The following is a 22,004-nucleotide window of genomic DNA, read 5'->3' as shown; positions in this document are numbered from 1 at the left end:
TACGAAACGTGATGTACTCAAATTAGCCCTGAAAACATACCAAAACACTTAATTCATATGAAGTGAGTGACCCTTAATTTGTAAAACGTTATCCTTGTGGGGAAACTTGCTGTTTATTTAGGCTAGAAGCTACACAATAATAATATTTTTTAATTTTAATATTGTTTTTAAGATTTGTTGCCTCAAGGCAACATTGTAGTCTACCATAACAGGCTTAAAAAGTAAAATAATTCCTATTTTTAAGAATTAAAGCTAACCTATTCACTTAAAACCTATCTTTACACTAGAACAAAAATATGTTACAAAAATATAAACAAATTATCATATGAAATCATCACTGTTATTTACTAGTTAAAAGCTTCATAAATCTCCCCAAACATTTTCAGGTATACACATACACACAAGCACCCACACACTTCCATGAGTTTATGCACGTACACCCATTGGCCTATGCATACTGATGCACACACACAGAGAACATCCACTTTCCCTGAGACCTACATCTGACTTTTTGAAAGTTTAGTAAGCAATTTGTTTCCAAAGAGAAACACAGGGGGTAACTCTACACTGCAGCAAATAAAGGGAGCAGTCAGGCCTCAAACTTGGGGCTACGGGGTAGCAAGTCTGCAGCTTGACCGCAACACCAAAAAGCCATGGATGTTGGTATGGTAGTCAGGGCACATCCTCAACCATAGTGCTGGCATTCTGTAAAACGTCATTAAGCACACTCATGCACTTCACACATACAGGTGCCCCTCGTACATCCTTCTATCTACTCATCACAGGGTACCTCACTAATGCATCGCCTTTCCATGGGGTCCCTCATACAGATCTTACTTTGAGCTAACTTTGAGCACACTTCCTTCAGAATCACAGCAAGCCCTTTCACTTCTGGCATTATGTAGCAAAAGGAGAAAGCAGTCACCCCACCTGGCCTCAAACCCCAGTACAAAACCTGCACTCTGATCACAACACGGAAAAAAAAAAAAAAAAAAAAAAAACAGGCTTTTTAATTTTTGGTAAGTATTACATATTTATAACCGTTTCTAACAAATACAGGCAATACAATTGTCAGTTTAGTTACAGGTATAGGCAATATATTATATACAGTATGGGAGTCCATTGTGGTACAATGTTGCCTCAGGGCAGGACACATGCAGTTTTTTTTGTTATTTTCTACACCTACATTGATATGTTATGAAAAGTAAACATGTATTAACTTATCAATAAAGCTTGCTCATTTTTTTTTGGATAATTTACTGGATGTAAAGTACTGAGAAATACAATTTTCGCAAGGGAAAAGGTGGCGTCACAAGACACGTCATGTGACTTCTTTCTTGCAGTTGCATTGGACAGTACTAGAGTTCCCACCCCTGCTGAAGAATTATTCAATCAAATGGTTGTTTCATTTTGTTTAAACAAGCCAAATTAGGCCATGTTGCCTGGAGGCAACACCATACCATAAAGGGTTAATGTTACCCCAAAATGCCATCTAAGATGTGACCTCCATAATCTACATTTAAGGTGTCAAGTCAGGGGTTTCTTATTTGTTGTGATTGAAGGGATAATTAAGGACAATTTAAGTACATCTTAATTTTATTTTAAGGTGTTAATTCAGGGATTCCTTGATGAAGGGGGGGATTGAAAAAAGTAAAAAGTAAGACATTTGTAAGGGGGGAAATTAAGGGGTTATGTTTCATAGTGAAATAATTGAGTGATCTCGTAACACACAGAAATGTAACCATGACATACTGGAAGGTTTACTCAGCTGTTTATTTATGTTTCCATTTCACATTTGATGACTGCTTATCAGCAAATCTGAACAGAATGATCAAGGTAGCCAGCCTATACAGATTAAATAGTCATTTATGAATCAAATATATTTTGTAGTTATGATTCACACAGTCAAATAGCCACCCTACTTAATTTTCAAAATTGAGTGAATTGTGCATCTATCAAATGCAAAATTCAGAGTTATTGTACAGTCTTTAATAGCATGTAAAAAAACTGGCGGGAGTATGTATATAAAGCTCTTCCCACTAGTTCAGGATTTAAACATTAAAAAGAAAAAGAATAAAAGTATCCACAAGTTCACTTCTTATTGGCAGAGGCTGTTCCAATAACACAGTCATTGACCTGCAAAAGAATTAATTAATTAGATATAACCTTTACACAAACACAAAATAACTTTAAAAATAACTTGTGACAAAAGGAATAAATACTGACTTTGCTGGCGAAACGAAGTGAATTTAGGGATTCATTAAAGCTGTCCAGTTCTGGAGCAATATTTACAAACATCAAACTAGGAGGGGGAAACAAACAAACGAGTCACTACACCAAAGCAACATCACTTTAGAAATTCAAATGCAAAATTACAAGTTGTGCCATGAGACTAGTCACCCCTTACGTTTTGCTGTTGCCTCCCAAACAGTTTTGAAGCAAATAAGTCAGCTTGCAGTTTCGGTACGGGATGTGACTTTCCTAAAAAAAACAAAAAGAAAGCAAAAATAAAATAAAAAAATTAAAGGCCATTTTCAATCAGCAATCAACACTGCATGACATCACCACTCCTCCACAGACATACCTTGCTGGCCAGGGCAGAGATGACAATGCCAAGGTTGGTGAGGGAGGAATTGATTGCAGTCATTTCTTTGAAGCGCTCACCCTGGGACTGACTCTTCTGTACCCGTTCACTACCAGCCAGGTCCACCAGACACAAGGACGCTAAACATTGACAATCACAACATTAATCAGACAAAAATGTAAAACCTTCATATCTAACAGCCATGTAAAAATCAACAATTAATTACCACATTGAATCACAACACCTGGCAGCATAAATAGAAGCACATGTAGTCCATCTAGCTCATGAGGATCTTACATTTGCACTTGGTGCCTCTGTCTGAGTTGACACCTTCAATGTCCAGCTGGAAGACAGAGTGAGATCTGGAAGACTGGTCATTGGCAGCAGTCCTGGCAGTTGACCTATTGTGATTTGCCACCTCAATCAGGTTGTGGACCTGAAACGATTAAGTCAGAGCCACATTTTAAAAGGCACCCATATGACCTTGTATAGAAAATACCGACGTTTTTATGACCCTGTTTAAAAGGCACCCGTAACAGTTTTTTGACCTTAACATAACTTTTCCAAAATCATTTTGATGACGATCGGCACTTCCACCATTGTCTGAGCAGCCCTCTGTAGGCGATTACGGACCTAGCTGCTATGCCAGAGGAATTCAGAGCATTTTTTCTGTTGCTGTTGGTGCATTCCCTCTACTGTATATTATATCGGAGTTATGTTCATGCTTTGATGCAAAAGACGCATATTTAGTTTGCTTATTATTGCGCTTCTCAACCAGAGGGAGACCCCGAGAGCAGATCTCGTTATGGGTGCCTTTAACCAGGTGATCATAAAAGCTAATGGCATAGATGCCATTTTCCCATTACATATTTTAGTACCATGTACAAGCAGACATTGAAGTCGCTGACATGAATCAGCGTTCAGTTTTTTTTTTTAGCTCTACACTAGCTCCAACTATGCATACCTGGTCCTCACTCACAACCCTCTGGTAGGTCAGGTTGGTGACTGTGATTCCTCCATTGGCGTTCTTCTTGATCTCATGCTCAGGCCTTTTGCTAGGCTTGCCGGTGTAGAGCAGGTCCCTTAAAGTTTCGTTGTAAATCTCGACAAAGCTGGCGGTGAAGGAATACTAGAAACGGACAACATTACACAGCAATCGTTAGAAGACACTAACGCTCAAGCAAGTCTGAAAGAAACACTTCATAAACATACAGTTCAGGCAAAACCATAGCATCTAGAATGAAACCGGAACATTCAGAGCATCCACCTTAAGACAGGGAGCAAGCACAGCAGTAGGTTTTACCTCCCAGCCCTGATGCTCAAGCGCTCTGGCCGCCTTGAATATTTGCCGGACAGCTCGAGGGATGACCCCACGCTCCTCGTCCCTCTCGCCGCCCTCCATGGTGAAGGTCTTGCCGCTCCCCGTCTGCCCATACGCGAAGCAGCAGACGTTGTAGCCATCCAGGGCCGACTGCACTAGCAGAGAGATTTCCTCAAAAACCCTCTGCTGGGAGGCCCGTGGCCCGAAGACGTGGTCGAAGCTGAAGTTATAATTCTTATGCGTGTCCCCAGTGCGGCCTGTGTGAGACTAACAGGACAGAGACAAAAAAAGCCCAGATGACTTGTGATGCATTGAAATTCTTCAAATAGAATTAAAACACATTTTCTTTGAACTGTTAAAATTGCTCAATTTCACTGGTGTCCCTACATCCACCACACCTCATGGAGACCAACCTCCTCTTACTGTTTGCAAACAAAAGAAAAACTGTTTGTCTTGTTAGGCTGCTGATACCTAATTTTACATATACCTATAATGAGCTTTATCCCACTAGGAACTTTGCACATGCAAGAACAATGAGAGCATTTCCTTATATAGATGTGTGTACTGAAAGCATTGAACAGATACATGCTTGGCTGGTTGTGTTAATTTACCTCTTCTGATTTAGCAAGGACAACGGCCTTGTCGTCGTGAGCGGGCAGCTGGATGTGTGGGATGTCTGCCTGGACATCAGTGAGCAGCGGCCTCACTCGGCAGAACACCCTGATGTTTCCCTGTGTCAAATCCCCAGAAACAATATTTAGAAGAGAGAATGGACCTGAAAAAATAACAACTTCACCCTTAAAGGTGTAGGTTTTTGAACGTTCTAAGTTCCGCAACAATTGAAGGTTCTAAAATTCTGTTGAATTCAATGAACCCAGATATGACCGGTGTGACGGTACTCCTTTAAGGGTTAATATCTTGTATGACACCGTGTCTGTTCTGGTCAATCTAAGAGGTTTAACGAGGGGCCATCAAGATCTGGACTAACTTTGAGTTCCTGAATGGTGTTGTGGAGTTTGCGGCGCTCCATCTCTCCACAGTGCAGCTCCTCCTTCTGCCTAGCTACCTTCTCCTCCAGCTCCCGAACCTTTTCTTGAGTCTCATTTAGGGTATCCTGGGTCTTGTGCAAGGTGTCCTGGGTCTGCTCCAGTGCTGAGGACTTCATGGACAGATGGCTCTGAGGAGGCGAGAGAAGAGAACATTCTGAATTCATCTCTAGGATGTCAAGGTAGATCATTATTTAATGTGTCCGTCTACTGCGCCAGGTTTTGAAGCCACATTGGGCATGATTGAGAAATTCAGAGAGCCAATTCAAAGGAGGTATTTTTTGTGAGGTACCTGAACTGTAAGGAGCTCAGAGTTGAGGTTGGAATTGAGCATCTCTACAGCCTTAAGCTTGGTCTCCAGGGTGTCTCTCTGTTGGGAAACTAGCTCCAGCTGTTCTTTTACCCCAGACAGAACTTCCAATTTCTCCTGACACATACTGTAAAGAAAACACATAAAACATTTACAGACTATACTATACAATTGTTGTGACAAGACTATATACACAGTGTGAAGTTGGAGGATAAGATAATGTTTTTACTTAAGCTTCTGTTTGAGATCGGCAATTTCCTTCTGCTGCCTGGAGGCTTCTTCCTGGGCCTGTGCAACAACATCCTTTAGGGTTTCATTTTCTTGACTGACGCCCTTCAAACGACCCTGATAGTTATTCACTCTGGCTTCCATATCACCGATTTTCCCCTTCAAATCCCATGCTGGTCTCTTGGCTGCACCACCGGTGCTCACTGTTAATGATTTCAAAATCACATCAGCTCAGAGCTGCAGAAATCTTTTTTCTGCCAAAATCTTGCTTCCCTCCGGCAACAATAGGGAGTTCTGGTCAAGTACCAGTGAGCAAACTAAACAAAAAGCTAGCATGCAAAACCTTACAAACATCAACAGCCCAGCTGGCACTTCTAAAAAGCTTGAAAGCATTCCAGTGGGTATGTTTCAGGAATATTGTTGACCACAGAACTACAGACACATAACTGCATTGATGGCTGCCGGAATCACTGATTATATATTAATCCATTTTTCACATGATACCATCAAAATGAATGAAGTCAGATATACCTTTGGCTGTAGAGGCAACTGGACGTTTGTGTACACCTTGAAAACAAGGGAAAGAGAACATTACTTGAACAACTGAAAAGGTCACACAACAGACACTGAAGTTACCGGTAGCAGTTGAACTGTATCTCCCCCCCCCCCCTCCCTGCAGTTGGTTCTATGCAAACATAACTTTCTTACCTGTTGGGGCGACGCCAGCTACCGTGGCTGCAGCAGTGGGACGTTTTGCTGTGAGACAAAAAGGTTTCATTAAATCAAATACATTCTTAGAATACATTCTTATTCAGAAAACCCAACAACTGCAGTGAAAGAATGGATGATTTGACAAAGGAGTCCCTCACCAGCAGGCCGGGTAACTGGTGCTGGGACTGGTCTCTTGGTTCCAACCATAGAAACAGCCTGTTTACCCCTCAGAGCATCCTGGTCAAATTTCCGCATTTTCTTCTGGGGATAGCAATGGATTACAAAGAATAAATATCTCATTGCATTACAGTGTTTAAAACACAAGACTTTGCCTTTAATTGGTCACACCATATTGCACATTACCTGCGCAGGTTGCGGGTCTTGATCAGCGCTACCCGGATGTGCTCTTTTTCCAGTCATCACGGGTAGACGGGACAGTGTATTCTGATAGTGAAGCAATTATGGGAAAAGACATATGCATCACATGGCTTATTGTCATAGAATTATAAGGGAGAAGAATGCCATACTACTAGTCATGTACACAACGTCTAAATAGTTCATAATAGACGTTTCACTATGATTCATTCTAACATTAACCTTTGGTGGACATAGAACATGATGTATTAACTCAGAGCAAAGTTATAGATTCATCAAGTCTGTGACAGCCTTTGGCTCTATTCTGAACAAAATCAAAGAATTTCCCCTGGGGATCAATAAAGTATCTATCTATCAACACAAACTGCTAACGTCAATTGGTCAATAGACCTAGGGCTACTTCATGCCAAAGCAAAACTACCATGCATTTCAACATCCACTGCATGAATTCATACGACTTACGCAACCACATTTATATGCATATGTGTCAAAGTAAATAATGGTAGAAGTTACCAAACACGAGTTGTTAGTAAAATGAAGTCAGGTTAACGTAATTATTGGCCAAAGATGCAGTGCAAACGAACAGCTTGCATGACAAATGGAATGGTTAATGTTAACATTAACAGTTGCCTCGACATTCGCTACCGGTTGATTTAATCACTCACCTCTTTATTTGTTTTGCTCATTTTGCGTTGTGCCTGAAAAATTAAACACTTATGCTTAACATTTAACACGCAACTCTCCGCCACAACATGCAACATAGAAAGCTAGTTACGTTACCCATCTGCTAACGTTAACGTTATTCCCATAGGTTATTCTCCGCTGTACTGAGGCGTTGTCGGAAAGGTGTTTTTGGATAATGTTACCGTCAGTATTCTCAGCCTCATTTTGCATCGTGTGGTTAGCAAGCAAGAAAATACGATACGACTTAACACAAATCACCTAATTAAAGTTACTTAACGCTAACCTATCGATAAGATTTGGATGTTCAGAACGTTAAGACGTTCAGATGACGCTGACGCTAACAGTCGGCTGCCGATAATGTTAGCTTAGTTGCACATAAGTTAATAACCATCATAAGGTCGGTGAATTAAAGTCTGGTAACTCAACCGGTTCTCAGAAACATGTTGGAGGTAATGTAAGATTTAAATAATCGAAAACAAATTAAAGTAGAAACGCTCTTACCAACAGCGACGACGCTCCTTCCAAAACTGCTGAAAAAGACAGCAGTTTGTATTTCGAATTTCAAATATTCCGCCACCAATCATTTAGAAGAACAGGAGACTGGGCGTGTCTTTTATTATGATCCCACCCATGTGGACTGCACAACAACAACAGCAGGTATTTCTGGCTGTATCACTGTGTGACAACTTACAACCACGCTTTCAGTAGACAAAAAAGGAGACAGAGAAATACATCACTTAAGATTCTATTTTTGGCCATAAACCTATTTTAGGGTTTTAATTAATTAAACTGAATAGTGCAAATATGTCTTTGTATGTATTATAGTCAGGTCGCTGTGCATGGCTCTGCATCAGGAGGGGTCATATAATGACATTTCATCCAGATCTGAAGTGGCAAAATGCGCATACTGTAATCTCACCTTTACTGAAAATGAGGACTACCCTCAATGAACCATTGAGAATAAATAAAAGGTTGAATGAATTAATTATTTTTGTAGGCTCAGTTTGTGGATATCAAATATGGACTGTCTTTCAAATTAAATGTCTGAGACTTTTGTTGACTGAGACATGTTTAACAATAAAGTTACCTAATGCATTTTTTAGCCATGGGGGGGGGAATTGTTTATAAAAACTAACATATAGCCTACTCTGTGCTAATGGAAGATATCTGACATTCATAGTCTAATGTCCACAATAAACAATAGGCTAAATATGAACATGTCAGGTTGAAGTTTGTTTCAGTAATTGTTATATATATTATTTATCAATTACTTCTAAGTCTAGACCTCACATGACGGAAGTCAAGTCGGTGATGAAAAAGAACCATTTTGGTGTTTTGACCTCATTCACCGGAAGTGTCGAGAAACAGAGTCGGGCTGCCCCACAAGAGGGAAAAAAATTGAAAAAAAAAATTGAGGGAAAAAAACGGCGAATCTGAGGGTTCGGGCGGATTTGGACGAAGTTTCCGAACTGTCCCGGCCCGAGGGAGACCCAGGGTTGAGAGGGAGTCACCAGCACCGGTAATTAACATACAGTAACGACTAAATTGTTAATTATTTCTCATAATTTGAGCAACTCACACGAGTGCTTCTCCCCTGTCTCGCCAGCCGGAAGTCTGCATGAAGCTGCGTCTCGCACAGGGGCATTGGCGTCGACGTTTTTTTCTCTGTTCGTTTTTTTATCCGCGAGTTTTTTTTTTTCTCTTTTTTTATTTTCACAGTGAGACTAACGGGAGAGGGATGCAGGCATAGGGACATTATTGTTTTCTAGCGGAAGTTTATATGTGCATGGCTTTTAACTCTATAATGTACAGTAGACTGTTAGCTAACAAAAGACGAAATTAATGGAGGCAAGCTAGCCAGTCTGTTGAGCCCAAATATCATTTTGAATGGATTGTTTCTTGTTTTTGCTAGCTAGCTGTTTTGCTAGCTAAATAATAATAAGGCTAACGTTGTTGCAACTAACTGTACAAACAATAAAAACAGATGACATGCATCTCGTGTTTAAGTGGTGTGGTATAACCAAATGTATAACCGAGAAAGTCATTACAGAGCAGCTGAACTATCCTCACGTTAATTCTTCAATGGCTGGCTAGGTAACCTTGGCTAACTTGTTTCAACGTCCAACTATTTTCCAAATATTGCTAACCTTTCCAATTAAGCATATTTAGCGAGCACCATGCTTCGCACAATTTCATAAGCATTTGTGTGATTTATATATCGAAACGTCCACGTAACACTGTTTGTCGCAGGCTAGCTAGTTCGTTAGCTTTTGTTTTGGGGAGCTATTAATAGTAGTAGCCAGCCATGTAGCAAGCGACTGAAAGCAAAGGGGCGTAGCTGGCGGTGTCTGACATGTGTGCAAATTCGCCTTTCGGGTTTCACCGGAGAATTTCTCACAGTACGCTCTATTCTCTACTTTTTACTTACCATAATGAATGCATGTTCAAGATTTCAGCTGCACAGCAATCTAACTGTGGCATTTCTGTGTCGCGATCAGTCCCAAATGCATTGGTGTTTTTTTGGTCGCTTTTACATCCATCCAATTAATCAATCAATCAATCACAGCGTTCCATGATTTGGGCTGGCAGTGGAAACACGGGGGAACGGCTGCTCGTCTTTTCGCAGTGAAAAACCTTGCGGGGTGCATGCCTAAAATGTCTTTTGCACGTGGGATTAAGCATGGTATTGACATAACACAAACAAATCTACGAGACAAATGGTCCGTCTCATATGGCCAGTATAGGGTCATCCACCACGCACACTTCAGAACGTGACCAAACCAATAGATTGACTGACAGACAGACTATGCAGAGTGCATGCCAGTACTGGCATCAGGAATTTGTACATCGGCACAAATTCCTCTCCAGGACCTTTGCGGGAAGGCATGCCAGAGCAATCATTAGCAGTTGCCCATGCTGGATGCTGGGCACACGTAACGAAATCTGGCAAGGTCTGGTTTTCGACTGTCGGAGCGACGCACGGCGGCTGGGTGTTTACTAGTATGTTGCTTTTCAATTGCAGAAATAATGGAAGATTCCCATTTCAACTCATCATACTTTTGGTCTCCCGTTCCCACAGTGCAAGGACAGGTAGACACCTTATTATTGGACTCTCTTGTACTGTACATGGCTGTGCCACTAAAGGAAGACACCATACTTAAAGAAAAAAAAAAAACAAACAAAGTAATGACAAAGTTTGCACCTTATCAGGCTGCGATGGCTGATCCTGAATTGGCTGTGAGATTCAATGTGCTAGAGCTTGGTGTTCACAGCCCCGCCGAAAATAATCTCCACTGCTCATTCTCCCCTCCTCCTCAATCCATCCATTCATCCTCTCCTTTTCTTCACCATTGTTCTACATCTCTCATTCTTCTCCTCACTGATCTGCTCTCTCCCTCCCCCCCCCTTCTGCCCCATATTCCTGTGGCTTTTCTTGTTTCTTTTCCTCTCTACCATCACCACTCCTTTCCCCTTCTTCTCCCCACTCCCCATTTCACCCTTTGCAGATTGAGAACGCCATGTTCCTCAACAAGATGAAGGAGCAGCTGGGCCCGGAGAAGGCTGCCTCGTTCCCGCACTCCTCGTCCGCCCACTACCCCACCGCCGTGCTCACTGTGCCGGGCTCCGTCGCCATGGACACCAGCGCCGTCGGGCGGGGCCCCAAGCAGGAAGGGGGTGGCGGCGGCTCCCAGATGTCCGGGGTCGGGGCGCACCTGCACTCGCCCCACACCTCACAGAACATCACCGTGGTGCCCGTGCCCTCTACAGGCATCATGACAGCAGGTCGGTTACCTCCTCACACACACACACACACACACACACACACACACACAAACTTTTTCGGGCTCTTTGCTGCTCGTTCCTTCTTTCTCATCCCACCCCTTTGTTTTTTAATCCACCAACTGGTTTGTGTTTTTGTTTTCATTCCTGTTTATATCTTTGCCATATGTGCTTCCTGTCCTCTTCCTTCACTCACACCCTCTGTCACCATAGCCTCCTTCTGTTTCTTATTTAGTGTCATTTGTTTACTCATGGGGTTCAGCATCTGTGTGCTTGTTAAAAGCGTGTCACTCCAACTTCACCACCAGCCAAAATGTGCCACCTGTTCATGTTGACTGCACTTGGTTAGCCGTCATTTAAATGAGCATGCTTTCCTCCGAACCACATCCAGCATGTGGTCTGGTTGCCACGTTCGGACCCGAGGCATGTTGCGATTGGTTGTGGAGTTGGTGATGACACGCAGTGCCATGCTCCGTGCTCCTCAGGTCACGGTCTGTCTCTCTCTCTCAGCGGGGCTAGTGATCACCACTCCCCAGGGCACGCTGGTCACCCCTCCTGCCTCGTCCCAATCTTTTGTTTCTGGACCCCCTGCCACTACCATGATAGTGTCCACACTGCACCCCTCAAATGCAGGTAAACACTCCCCACCCACCCCCATACCCCCATATTCCCACCCACCCGACCCCAAAAGGGAACCTCTCTCCCTAGCTTCTCTTTACTCTCCTCTGCACTGGTAACCCCCTCCTGTCCCCTCCCCTCCCCTCCCAACCCCCAGCTGCTTGCTCTGCACCTCAGCCTCTGGACAGGTAGACCTTAATGTACACAAACACGCATACACACACCAGGTTATGCCCCTTCTGCACTTATTCCAATGCATTTAATTGAAAAGCACATCTAACCAGTATGGTGCATTACTATTACAGTACCCCGTTTTTACGGAAAGGGCTGAAGGATAGAGTGAGAGTGAAAAGGAGGGAAAGAAAGCAAGCAGGCTAAACGGAGCAGACGGAGTGTTATACCCATTAAAGGAGACGTCAGAAGTTCTAGGTTAGCAGTTGTTTTCCAAGACCAAAAATAGCTGACTTGGAATGCTGGTTTTCTCTCGCTCTCTCTGGGTTGGGTAGACCTCCGTTCCATAGATGTCGCAGACAACTTCCAGGAAAGGACACTTGCTCCTGTCAATGTTCTCATTCCCCGACATTTATATCCCAAAATCTTTTGAAACTCATTAAGAAACAGTCCCTCTGACTCAATTTTACTCAGACTGTTTCTCTCACACACATGCACACACACATGCTCCAACAGTCACTTTTTCATTAAGCACACAGATGCGCTTACCATTTGGACTCATACACATACTGTACATGCAGGCATGCTGATGCTTCTGCTAACCCCCTGTGTGACTTGCTCAAGGCCATAGCTAACACCCCTGGGTCTCGCTGGGGCGCCCCTATTTTGGCAAACGACAAAGAAAAAGGAGGGAAGAGTGAATGACTGATTAGATGGATGGAGGGAGGGAGGGAGGGAGGGAAGGAAGGAGGGTGGGAGGGAAAGCTCTGTGTGTTGAGTGTGTTCTCCTCTTCTCTCGGTTTCCAGTAGAGACCAGCCGGCATTCCTCTCTCTACTTCCACAGCCAGTGTGAGTACTGCCCCTCCTGTGACCTCTGACCCCCGTCCTAAGCACCAGCACAGCTGCACCACAGCCCACCTGTAACATGCACACAGCTGATCTGGTCGCGCTCCTACACAGTCAGCTACACATGACGCGCCCATGCTAACAGATGTTTATGATAAAAAGCAGTAAAATGCATCATGTTTATTGATTTATCTGGGGGGGGGGGCATATTGAAAACAAGTAGGCAAAAGAATACAACGAGGATAAACACATGAAACAATTTTTAAATCTGGGAAGTCATGATGTTGAATTGTTTTTAAATGGTACTGTGAAGTGTTCTGTCTATGTTGACCAGTGAGGTGGTACAGTTCCGCCAGTGCTGTTCTCATGCCTTTGTGGATTCACCCTTTTGTGACAAACGGAATGTATACAGTAGTTAATGCAATGGTTATCAGGGATGCAAACTCCCTCACCTTTATAGGCCAATGTATATATTGAAGACTGGTAATCTTTGTCAGACTCTTGCTCACACCAATGATCATCAGTGAATTGTTTTGAGAAATGTGTGAAAGTAAAATTGAACACAAGAAATGTGATATTCCCTGCTAGATGTGTTCCTCATGTACTAAGTTGGTAGGGTTCCTGTTCCAATGGATTTGAATTCTCTTGGTTTTATTTTTTTAATGTCATTTTAAATTTCTGTTATATTTGACATTTTTAGCAGAATTTTTAGCAGCATGGCAAGTGTATGCACATGTTAGCTAAAGGTAAAGTCATGACTGGACCTACCAGGATTCAAAATGTTGAATGTATTGTATTTTGTGAAGTTAGATATATTATGTACCCTTAAATATTTGCCGCAGTGTTTAGTTATGAGTGGCTCCTGTTTTAATGTCAACCCTTCTATTCACACAAACAAGGCAGATCCGAATTTCTTTTAATAGTGACAGAGTGATGTTGCATAATCTCCTCTATCGCTTTCACTCAAGGTGTCGTTATCAGTTTGGGAACAGTTTGTGTTGGCAGATAAAAATAGCCAAGATTAAAAACAGACTCGGCTTCACACTCCTGGATCCTGGATCGCTTTACCATCTGCACATCTGGGGCTTTATCACAGTAGTCTCATCTCCTCTGAGCCACTGCAGCCAAGCCTTTGTTTCATGAAGCAGCAAACTGATGAGAAGGAGCCGGGCTGCATAATTTATATGACGCAATGCATTATTAAAGGAGCCGCAGCGTGATGTCTGATGGTGCCTCTCGCTGCTCTGACTGAGCATTACACATTATTTCTCAGCAGATTTTCTAGTCAATTAAAAGCACCGGTGTATGCTTACATTCTCACAGATTATGGTAAATTTGTTGCATGGGATTTAACAATTGCATTTAATTCCTGTTATTAAGTGATGGTTGTCAAAACAGAATGCATAGTTCACATTTTCATTAAAATTCTATGAGCTTCATTTTGCCCACTCAATTTTGGTTTTGGTTTTGGTTTCATCTCATGTCTTCATCTGAGGGGAATATTGTGGGAAGACTCAAGGTAAAAAAGACTTCTGGGAAATGCAGTCCTTCAGTGTGGTTTAATGGAGGATACGTTGTTGTTTTCCTTCCCTGTCTCTTCCTGTTTCCTCCTGTGTCCACCCTCCCTCCCTCTTTGATTATCCTACATCCCAGATAAGAAAGAGAATGGCAGCATCCCCCCAGCTGTCGTCATGCCAACTCCTTCCAAACGGGGAAGGAAGAAGAAGTCCATGCTACCCCGAGATGGTTCCATGACTGCCCATACGCTGCCAACAGGAAGTGATGCGTTGATCCTTGCCCACCTCGCAGCTGGGGGTCAGGTGAGTTACAGTAGAGTTGTTTAGAATGAATTCTTGAGTCGATCTATGGACACTTCTGCCATAAGAAATTCATGTGGAAGTAAATAAAAAAAGAGTAATAGCAAGTAACGGAATGTCCACTCGTTCCTCTGTAGTAGTTGTGGGTCAACTGGAATAGAGCAGGTTAAGTTGTTTAGCGTTTTTTGCTGTACCTCTAAGTGTCTCTTTCTCTTGACCCTCACAGCACCACCCAGCTGACCCCTATGACCTCTCCAACGATGAAGATGATCATACAAACAAAGACGGGAACAAATCTTACAGGTTTGGATGTTTGTTTGCTTGTTTATGCAAACTTGCTCAAATCTGTTTGTGGTTTAGCTGTTGATTGCCCTATATCAACCAGTGGCTTTGTGCCTAACAAGCACCACTAAAAATGTCCTTTTAATGTTTTCATTTTAAATGCAGATTTTGTTAAATACCTCAGTCTGTCAATGTCAAGTTAAAGCTATTTTTCTCACTTGCTCGAACGTGTTCCATCTTTCTCTTCTTACACACGCAGGTGTCGGATGTGTGCGGTGACCTTCTTCAACAAGTCGGACATGCAGATCCACGCCAAGTCTCACACGGAGGCCAAGCCACACAAGTGCCCCCACTGCTCCAAATCCTTCGCCAACTCCAGCTACCTGGCCCAGCACATCCGCATCCACACCGGGGCCAAGCCCTACACCTGCTCCTACTGCCAGAAAACGTTCAGGCAGCTCAGTCACTTACAGCAGCACACACGGTACTAAGACACACACCACACCCAGGACTCACCTAGGGGAGCTGTGTGTGTGTGTGTGCCTGCATGTGTGTGTGCGTGTGTGTGAGAAAGCCTGTGTGTACACTTTAGTATGTTCAGTATATTGGCATGTGTGCTTGTTATTGTCTGTACATGTGCACCAATGAGTAAATGTACATGTCATGATTACCACATAATGTTTTTTAAAAAATGAGAGGATTTTGGTCACTGAGACCAGTGCTACTGTTAATATGGGGTTAAAGCAGGTCTAACTGTTATTTTCTAGACATTCAAACTAGTCATAACCACATCTATGTGACCTACTTCAAATATGTGGTGATTGTGTGTGTAACTCTTAATCTCTTGCTGAAATGAAATGTCAGTTTTGCTGTCCAGCTTTTCTGTTCTGATTTCCTACAGGTTTATTTGGCAGTTATTTGGCCTCTCTCTCTCTCTCTCTCTCTCTCTCTCTCTCTCTCTCTCTCTACCCCCACCCCTCCCCACCCCTGCTTTGATCCACTCAATGTGTCCTATGTAGACAGGTTCAGTCATGAACTGGTAGAGTACTACCATGAGCTGGTACAACCATGAGGGTGAGCCACCCCAGACCAGAGAGACACTCAGTTTCATACTCATTTCTAGACTCTCCCGGTGTCTACTGTCTGCCTCGAGACCACACAACACAGACACAGACATCTAACGGCCTTGTGCCATTAGACCCTGTTCCTTGTTTCAGAATGTTCTGTCATCAGCTTTTCATTGTCTTATGGGATGTTGTTGTTGTTATTTTTGTTTATTCCTCGCCCATCTCCCCTTCACATTCTCCATCTGTCCTCTTTCTCTTACCCTCATCCACGATGCTAATCACTCCTGTTGGAACAGCACTGATTGAAACTACTCTACAAACTGCATGTTCCTTTCTGAAACAGGACAAATTGTCCATAACGCATTTCTACGTATTGATTTATGTCCTCTGCCTTCCATTCTGTTCAACACAGATGTCTTATGTATGCCTATCATCTGTCTGAATGTCTTTGTATGGCACACCATACACATTTATCAGTTCTCATCTTCTCTCAGGTTTTTGATGTCCTGCGAGCAAAATGTGTCCCTCATCTTGTATCCTCTTGATTTGTACTTTTCTGTGGTTCCTGTTGCTTGTGTGGGCCTTTGATTTGGTTCCACTCATGTCTGCTTGTCTAAATGTGCATGTCTGTATGCACACGCTTTCTGTAATATGACAACTACATTTTTGAACACTATCCTTGTGCATGACAAAGACGTATGAAGCTAGATGTTGTTTATCATTCGCTGTATGGCACTACCTGTATTTTGCCTTAACCCTTAAACCCTTTCCCTTCTTTTTTGGCTCTTCTCTTTCTTTTCCTTCTCCATGATTTGAAGAGAATGTCTCTTTCGTTTGTCCGCAAAGGCTGTCTCTTCCACACCTTTGCCCTCCATCCCTGTATCTTTTCCTTTTCCCTGTCATTTCCACTAGGAGAGTGAGAGGTGGCCCATCTTAAGTCCCCATCAGTCACACAGACACAGTAAGAGGCACATCATATCACTATGGGAGAGCGTAGGAAGTGAGAGAGCTGGAGAGAGAGAAAGAGGGAGAGAACGAGAAAGAGAGAGAGACGAAGAGAGAGAGAAAAACATACTGATTGCACCTGGTGTTTGTTTATGTGCTGCGTTTCGCAACTCAGACACAGACAAGAAGTCATAGCCAGAGGCTTCCCCTTTACTTTCCCCCCACCCCTTGTGATTATTTTCTTTTTATACCCAGGTCATCGTTGATCTTATATAAATATATATCTCTCTCTCTGTTTTGTTCTCTCTCCCTCTCTCCCCCTCTTCCCATCTCCCTTCCCTCCCTTGTTAGAAACCACACAGAGGCCAAGCCACACAAGTGCCCCCACTGCTCCAAATCCTTCGCCAACTCCAGCTACCTGGCCCAGCACATCCGCATCCACACCGGGGCCAAGCCCTACACCTGCTCCTACTGCCAGAAAACGTTCAGGCAGCTCAGTCACTTACAGCAGCACCACAGGTAATGGGCAGGGACAGCTAGCAAGCTAGCACTGCACCCCACCGCAATACAACGTACCATCTGAAGCCACGCGCCCCCCAAACCCCACCCCTCCTCTGCTCGCTCTCTCTCTCTCTCTCACTCTCTTGCCCACTCTCTTTTTGTAGTCTTTTAATGTTCTGCTGTTGCCTTTCTCTGTGAGTCTGTTATTAAATGTGTTTGGGAATGAATGGAGTAGATGCAAGTGGTGCTGGGAATTGTAGTTGAAAGCTCTTTTTTTTAATCAGGATCCACACGGGTGACAGGCCATACAAGTGTGTCCACCCAGGCTGTGAGAAGGCATTCACTCAGCTCTCCAACCTGCAGGTAGGACCACCACACATCCGAATGACAAAAAAATACTTAACAAAGGCTCACCGCACAATACTCCTTCCTTACAGCTTACCATCCTGTTAGCACACCTATTTTTCAAGTGAAAGTTGAGTGGCAAGAGTCTTGATACAGGGATTGCGATTCTGAGAGAGATGCACTGATGCTGATCAGGTATTGGTGGTATGGGGTGGCCATATACTCACACTTGTACTCAGATGTTCAAATACCATGCAACGATGCCACTTCATGGTAATATTACTCACACTACGCATGTGTTTTTATGTATACACTCACTGAAGCTCAATGGTTACTGTAAGAGAAAAATCTTCCATCTCTCTACAGCCCTTTTACCATCCCAGGGAGTTTTCCCCACTTTCCCTTGTTTACATCCATCCACGAGAGAATGTGATCACAGCCACAGAACATACTGGGAGAACATTAAACAGACTGGAACTTGTTACACCAGACTCTTTCCAATTTATCCTTGATTATTTTAACCACTGCTCAGTGGACAGAGTTTTGAAAGGTTTTTATTAGTATGTTGCATACCTATTCTTTTGGGAAAGACTCAGAGACTTTGAAAAAAAGACTGTGAGATAAATCCTATGGCTCAGTTCAGGATGCATATTAATCGCTTGATTAATCGCACTGCCCCCCATTGGTTCTGCTGACCATCACACTTTACTGCTTGTACCAGCCTATCAGTAAATTGTAAGAAGGACAGAAAGTGTTATCAAATCCATTAAGCAGTGGACCAGTGAAAGTATCAATACGCTTCAAGGATGCTTCAAGGATTGGAACAATCTCTTAGCCTTTTCCAGAAACATTGACAAGCAGCTAGATAGGTGCAGTATCTGGGCACAATCTTTGATATTTTTTTGAAAATTGTCTCCAACACTGAGGAAATCCTCAGGAAATGTCAGCACAATATCTCTTAAGAAAGCTCTATTTTATTTGGGGGCAGCAAGAACATACTTGGAAAGCTTTATTATTCCTTTATAGGAAGCACCATTACATTCTCCTTTACCTGCTGGTTCCATGCGACCCTCAAATCAAAAACACTTACAAAATGCAACTGATGTGTGCTCCAAGATCTTTGGACTTCCTTTGAGAACCCTTCCCTATGCGAGCAGGAGATGACCAAGCTAGATGGCAGGATGTTACGTGACCAATCGCGTATCCTGTTCTCTGCCTCTGAGTGGCAATTCCACAGCCTATGCTGCACAGAGCTGTTCAATATGTTGCGATATATTGTGATAATTTATGGAAAGGAATATAGCAACTTTGAAAATCTAATTTTAGGAAAGCCACAAATCTGAAAACAACATGACACGACATGACGCCAACTGTTAATTGAAATGTTCAGAGAATCAGTGCAGTATTGCATTTCTTGAATTTCCCCTGGGGATCAATAAAGTATCTATCTATCTATCTATCTATCTATTGTAAATTTGATAACACCGTTAATGCAAGACATAGTAGAAGCAGGGGCCTTACTTCTCTGATGCTATATTTGTAATTTTCTATTTTTAAGTGTTCTCTACTTGTAGTGCTAGGACTCTAGCTTTTGAAAGGAGTGTTTAAAAAATAAATAACTCTCACGTTACTTCTCTTTCTGTGACTTTACCACAGTCTCACCGCCGGCAGCACAACAAGGACAAGCCGTACAAGTGCCACAACTGTAACCGTGGTTACACGGATGCGGCCAGCCTGGAGGTGCACCTGTCGACGCACACAGTCAAACATGCCAAACTCTACTCCTGCGGTTTGTGTAACCGCGCCTACACCTCGGTATGCAAGCCAATCAGTTGCCTCACACAAAACTACACCCACTTGCCTGCCTCATTTGAACTTGAGAAATAAATGTTATTTCAGCTAGTTTTGAGAGATTATCTGACGTTTATGAATGTTTCTTCCAGTAGCCTTGCTAGTAATATGCTACAGGACAACGCACAAGTTTGTATTTGTAAGTTTTATGGGGCTTGAAGAGTAGAGAGACTGTAGGTCATCCCCTCTGTAGCAGAACAGAAGTATCTGATACTGTAGCCTCATACATGCTAGAGGTTTAGCAGCATGTATGTGGTAGGTTCCTATACAGCTTGATGGGATTATTATTTTGTGTCTGTGTGTGTCTATCTTTGTGTTATGTTGTATTGTTTTTTTGTCATGGTTAGTACTCCTTAGTAATCCCTCCATACAAGTTTTCCATACAAAATACCATCCTGGTGTACAGCTGTGTATATCTGTAGATTGTCAGTTGCATAGTATTTATGAAATCACTGGGTAATAAGTTGGAAATGCATTTTGAATAGCCAAAGATACACTGCACTGGAGTAATGTTTTGTATGTCTCATATATCAGATTCTGGTATGATGCAAGCACTAGCCTTAGTGTGTGGCAAGAGGTGCATATAGACATGGTAATAATACATAGTACATCATTGTAATACCTAATGCAGGCTTTTTTTAAGTTTACTTAAGATAAATGAAAGCACAGTGAGTGAATAATGTTGCTGATTTTCCTCTACTAAAACATTTGTGCACACACCCTTCGTGCTTCGAGGTTTTGTTATGCATCCTGATTTTTTGCATTCCTAAAATGGTGGAGCCAGCCCTTGCTAATTTGATTTGAATGCTTTTAACATGCCTGTCTGAGGCCTTGAGAAATGTTTAATGACAGGTTTGGGTTTGAGGGCTTTCAGGTTACTCCAGAATAGAGCAGAGCTGTTTTCAGTGGCTGCAATTTTGAGAAGTTCAGTCAAGCAGATTTGCTCCCGTGATGGCACCCTGGTCTCTCTCAATGCTTAAGGAATTTCCATACATTAGGGGTTTTCAACTGATTGTGACCCTGAAATATGGTATTAGGCTGTCGGGAGATGATATCAGATATGCTCCTTCAGTTGCTATCATTAGAACATAGAATCGGTTACAGAACTTAGATAGTGGTGATTGACACTGGCAAGGAGACAAACATTTGTAATTTACTGTTAAAAGCTTTTGTATTGACTATAACCCTGTCCCCCACCTGTGCAGGAGACGTACCTGATGAAGCACATGCGCAAACACAACCCCGACCCCCTGACGGTGGCGGCGGCGGTGGCTGCCCAGCAGGCCCAAGGCCAGACCCCCAGCGGCGGGGGCACGGGCCGGGGCAGAGGTCGTGGGAGAGGGGGCGCCGCTGCAGCAGCGGCCGCGGCAGCCGCTGCGGCGGCGGCAGCAGCAGCTGCGGCAGGCGGGCCGGGAGGTGGGCAGGCGCCCAATGCACCCAACTCCAACCCCCCCAGCAGCTACACGGCGGGCGAGGGCGGCGTACCTTGCCCCTTCGACCTGCACCAGTACAAGACGGTGTCGGCCGGGGAGATCCAGTACAAGCCGGTGAGCGTGGCCGACTTGTCGGCCCACAAAGACCTCTGCCTCACGGTCTCCACCTCGGCCATCCAGGTGGAGCACATGAACTCCTAGACCGAACTGAGGGAGGGAGGGTGGGTGGGGATGGAGGGAGGGAGGGAGTACTTGTGGGCGGAGGAGGTGGATGGAAGGACTATAACAAGAAAAAAAAAAGACAAAACTACACTGCCTTGGGTTGAATGAAGAGGTGACAGACTGGAGCCCAGATTGTAAGGAGTTGGGAGAGCGATGGAGCTGGGGATAAAGCAAAGCAGAGGAGAGGAGAGGAGGAGAAGAGCGGTGCAGGCACAGAGCACACGCAAGCTGCATGGGTCAGAGGGGCCGGTGGGTGGAAGACGGGAGCGGTGGCACTTAGAGAACTTTTTATTACCCGTTTTCTGTTTCTCGTCATCTTCGTTTTTAAGTCATTTATCATATGTGTGTATTTTTCTAATGTCTGTGTGTGGATGCATGAGTGAAAGTTTGTATGTGTATGTATGTGTGTGTGTGTGCACGTGTGTTTGTACGACAGAGACCAGAGACGAAAGTCGAGCAATGAGTATGGGTGATGGAGGAAGAAATGGGTGTGGTGGAATGTATGGCAACATCGGAACAGAGCATTATGATTGTTAAAAAAAAAAAAAAGCAAAGTGGTTTAATATTTCATTGTTCTTCCCCGAGTGACGATGTTGCAAGGGGTTGAAGTGAGAGAGAAAAGGCTGGTGGTATATGCTAACAGTGGTTTGGCTGCAAGGTACTATTTACTTTATTATTTTTTACTTTTAATACCAACTTATAACATACATCATTATTGTTATGCAAGTAACATCATTTATCCTTGTTATCAATTGGCCGTTACTGTAATCTTGTACATATACTACATAGAAGAGATGTTTTTTCATTCAAAAAGGGAAGGACTGTCTTTCTGCCTAAAACAAGCTGTTGAAAAAGATAAAAAAAAAA

The 22,004-nt window shown here is 43.2% G+C and overlaps 2 protein-coding genes across 13 annotated transcripts; one reads left to right on the top strand and one right to left on the bottom strand.

Annotated features, from left to right (window-relative positions):
- Positions 1–1,754: 1,754 nt before the first annotated feature.
- kifc1 (kinesin family member C1) lies at positions 1,755–9,802 on the bottom strand. 5 transcript variants are annotated; one of them, XM_042075717.1, is made up of 17 exons: positions 9,688–9,728; positions 7,241–7,273; positions 6,564–6,644; positions 6,359–6,461; positions 6,198–6,245; positions 6,021–6,056; positions 5,491–5,692; positions 5,244–5,388; positions 4,894–5,082; positions 4,517–4,636; positions 3,888–4,172; positions 3,549–3,713; positions 2,882–3,020; positions 2,585–2,724; positions 2,408–2,481; positions 2,227–2,302; positions 1,755–2,136 (listed from the first exon to the last, which is right to left on the bottom strand). In XM_042075717.1, exons 1-17 carry the CDS (start codon positions 9,688–9,690, stop codon positions 2,092–2,094), a joined length of 1,884 nt encoding a protein of 627 aa, XP_041931651.1. In that variant the 5' UTR covers positions 9,691–9,728; the 3' UTR covers positions 1,755–2,091. The 5 variants fall into 5 exon arrangements, with proteins under 5 accessions (XP_041931651.1, XP_041931652.1, XP_041931650.1 ...); XM_042075718.1 differs by lacking the exon at positions 9,688–9,728 and adding an exon at positions 7,761–7,870; XM_042075716.1 differs by lacking the exon at positions 9,688–9,728 and adding an exon at positions 7,356–7,502.
- znf384a (zinc finger protein 384 a) lies at positions 8,627–21,150 on the top strand. Of its 8 annotated transcripts, none has more exons than XM_042075722.1 (12): positions 8,627–8,778; positions 10,282–10,349; positions 10,766–11,042; positions 11,550–11,672; positions 12,639–12,677; positions 14,328–14,494; positions 14,718–14,794; positions 15,033–15,257; positions 17,137–17,304; positions 17,571–17,649; positions 19,288–19,446; positions 20,688–21,150. In XM_042075722.1, the coding sequence occupies exons 2-12, from the start codon at positions 10,287–10,289 to the stop codon at positions 21,114–21,116; spliced, it is 1,806 nt and encodes a 601-aa protein (XP_041931656.1). In that variant the 5' UTR covers positions 8,627–8,778; positions 10,282–10,286; the 3' UTR covers positions 21,117–21,150. The 8 variants fall into 8 exon arrangements, with proteins under 8 accessions (XP_041931656.1, XP_041931663.1, XP_041931655.1 ...); XM_042075729.1 differs by having other exon boundaries at positions 12,636–12,677; positions 15,033–15,102; positions 17,150–17,304; XM_042075721.1 differs by having other exon boundaries at positions 12,636–12,677.
- Positions 21,151–22,004: the final 854 nt, after the last annotated feature.

Source organism: Alosa sapidissima, chromosome 21 (genome assembly GCF_018492685.1).
Source record: "Alosa sapidissima isolate fAloSap1 chromosome 21, fAloSap1.pri, whole genome shotgun sequence".
Lineage (NCBI taxonomy): Eukaryota > Metazoa > Chordata > Actinopteri > Clupeiformes > Clupeidae > Alosa > Alosa sapidissima.
The sequence above is the reverse complement of the archived record's forward strand: the minus strand, read 5'-3'. Positions and strand labels throughout refer to the sequence as shown.

What these genes read in the sequence shown, in the direction of transcription:
- kifc1 (XM_042075716.1), bottom strand. Translation starts at nt 7,469, where the DNA reads ATGCAAAATGAGGCTGAGAATACTGACGGTAACATTATCCAAAAACAC. An exon ending in ACGTTAACGTTAGCAGATGG is followed by an intron (nt 7,274 to 7,355) that starts GTAACGTAACTA and finishes TTAATTTTTCAG; the next exon opens with GCACAACGCAAAATGAGCAA. An exon ending in AGCTGGCGTCGCCCCAACAG is followed by an intron (nt 6,057 to 6,197) that starts GTAAGAAAGTTA and finishes CTTGTTTTCAAG; the next exon opens with GTGTACACAAACGTCCAGTT.
- znf384a (XM_042075721.1), top strand. Translation starts at nt 10,287, where the DNA reads ATGGAAGATTCCCATTTCAACTCATCATACTTTTGGTCTCCCGTTCCC. An exon ending in TACAGGCATCATGACAGCAG is followed by an intron (nt 11,043 to 11,549) that starts GTCGGTTACCTC and finishes TCTCTCTCTCAG; the next exon opens with CGGGGCTAGTGATCACCACT. An exon ending in TCTCTACTTCCACAGCCAGT is followed by an intron (nt 12,678 to 14,327) that starts GTGAGTACTGCC and finishes CCTACATCCCAG; the next exon opens with ATAAGAAAGAGAATGGCAGC.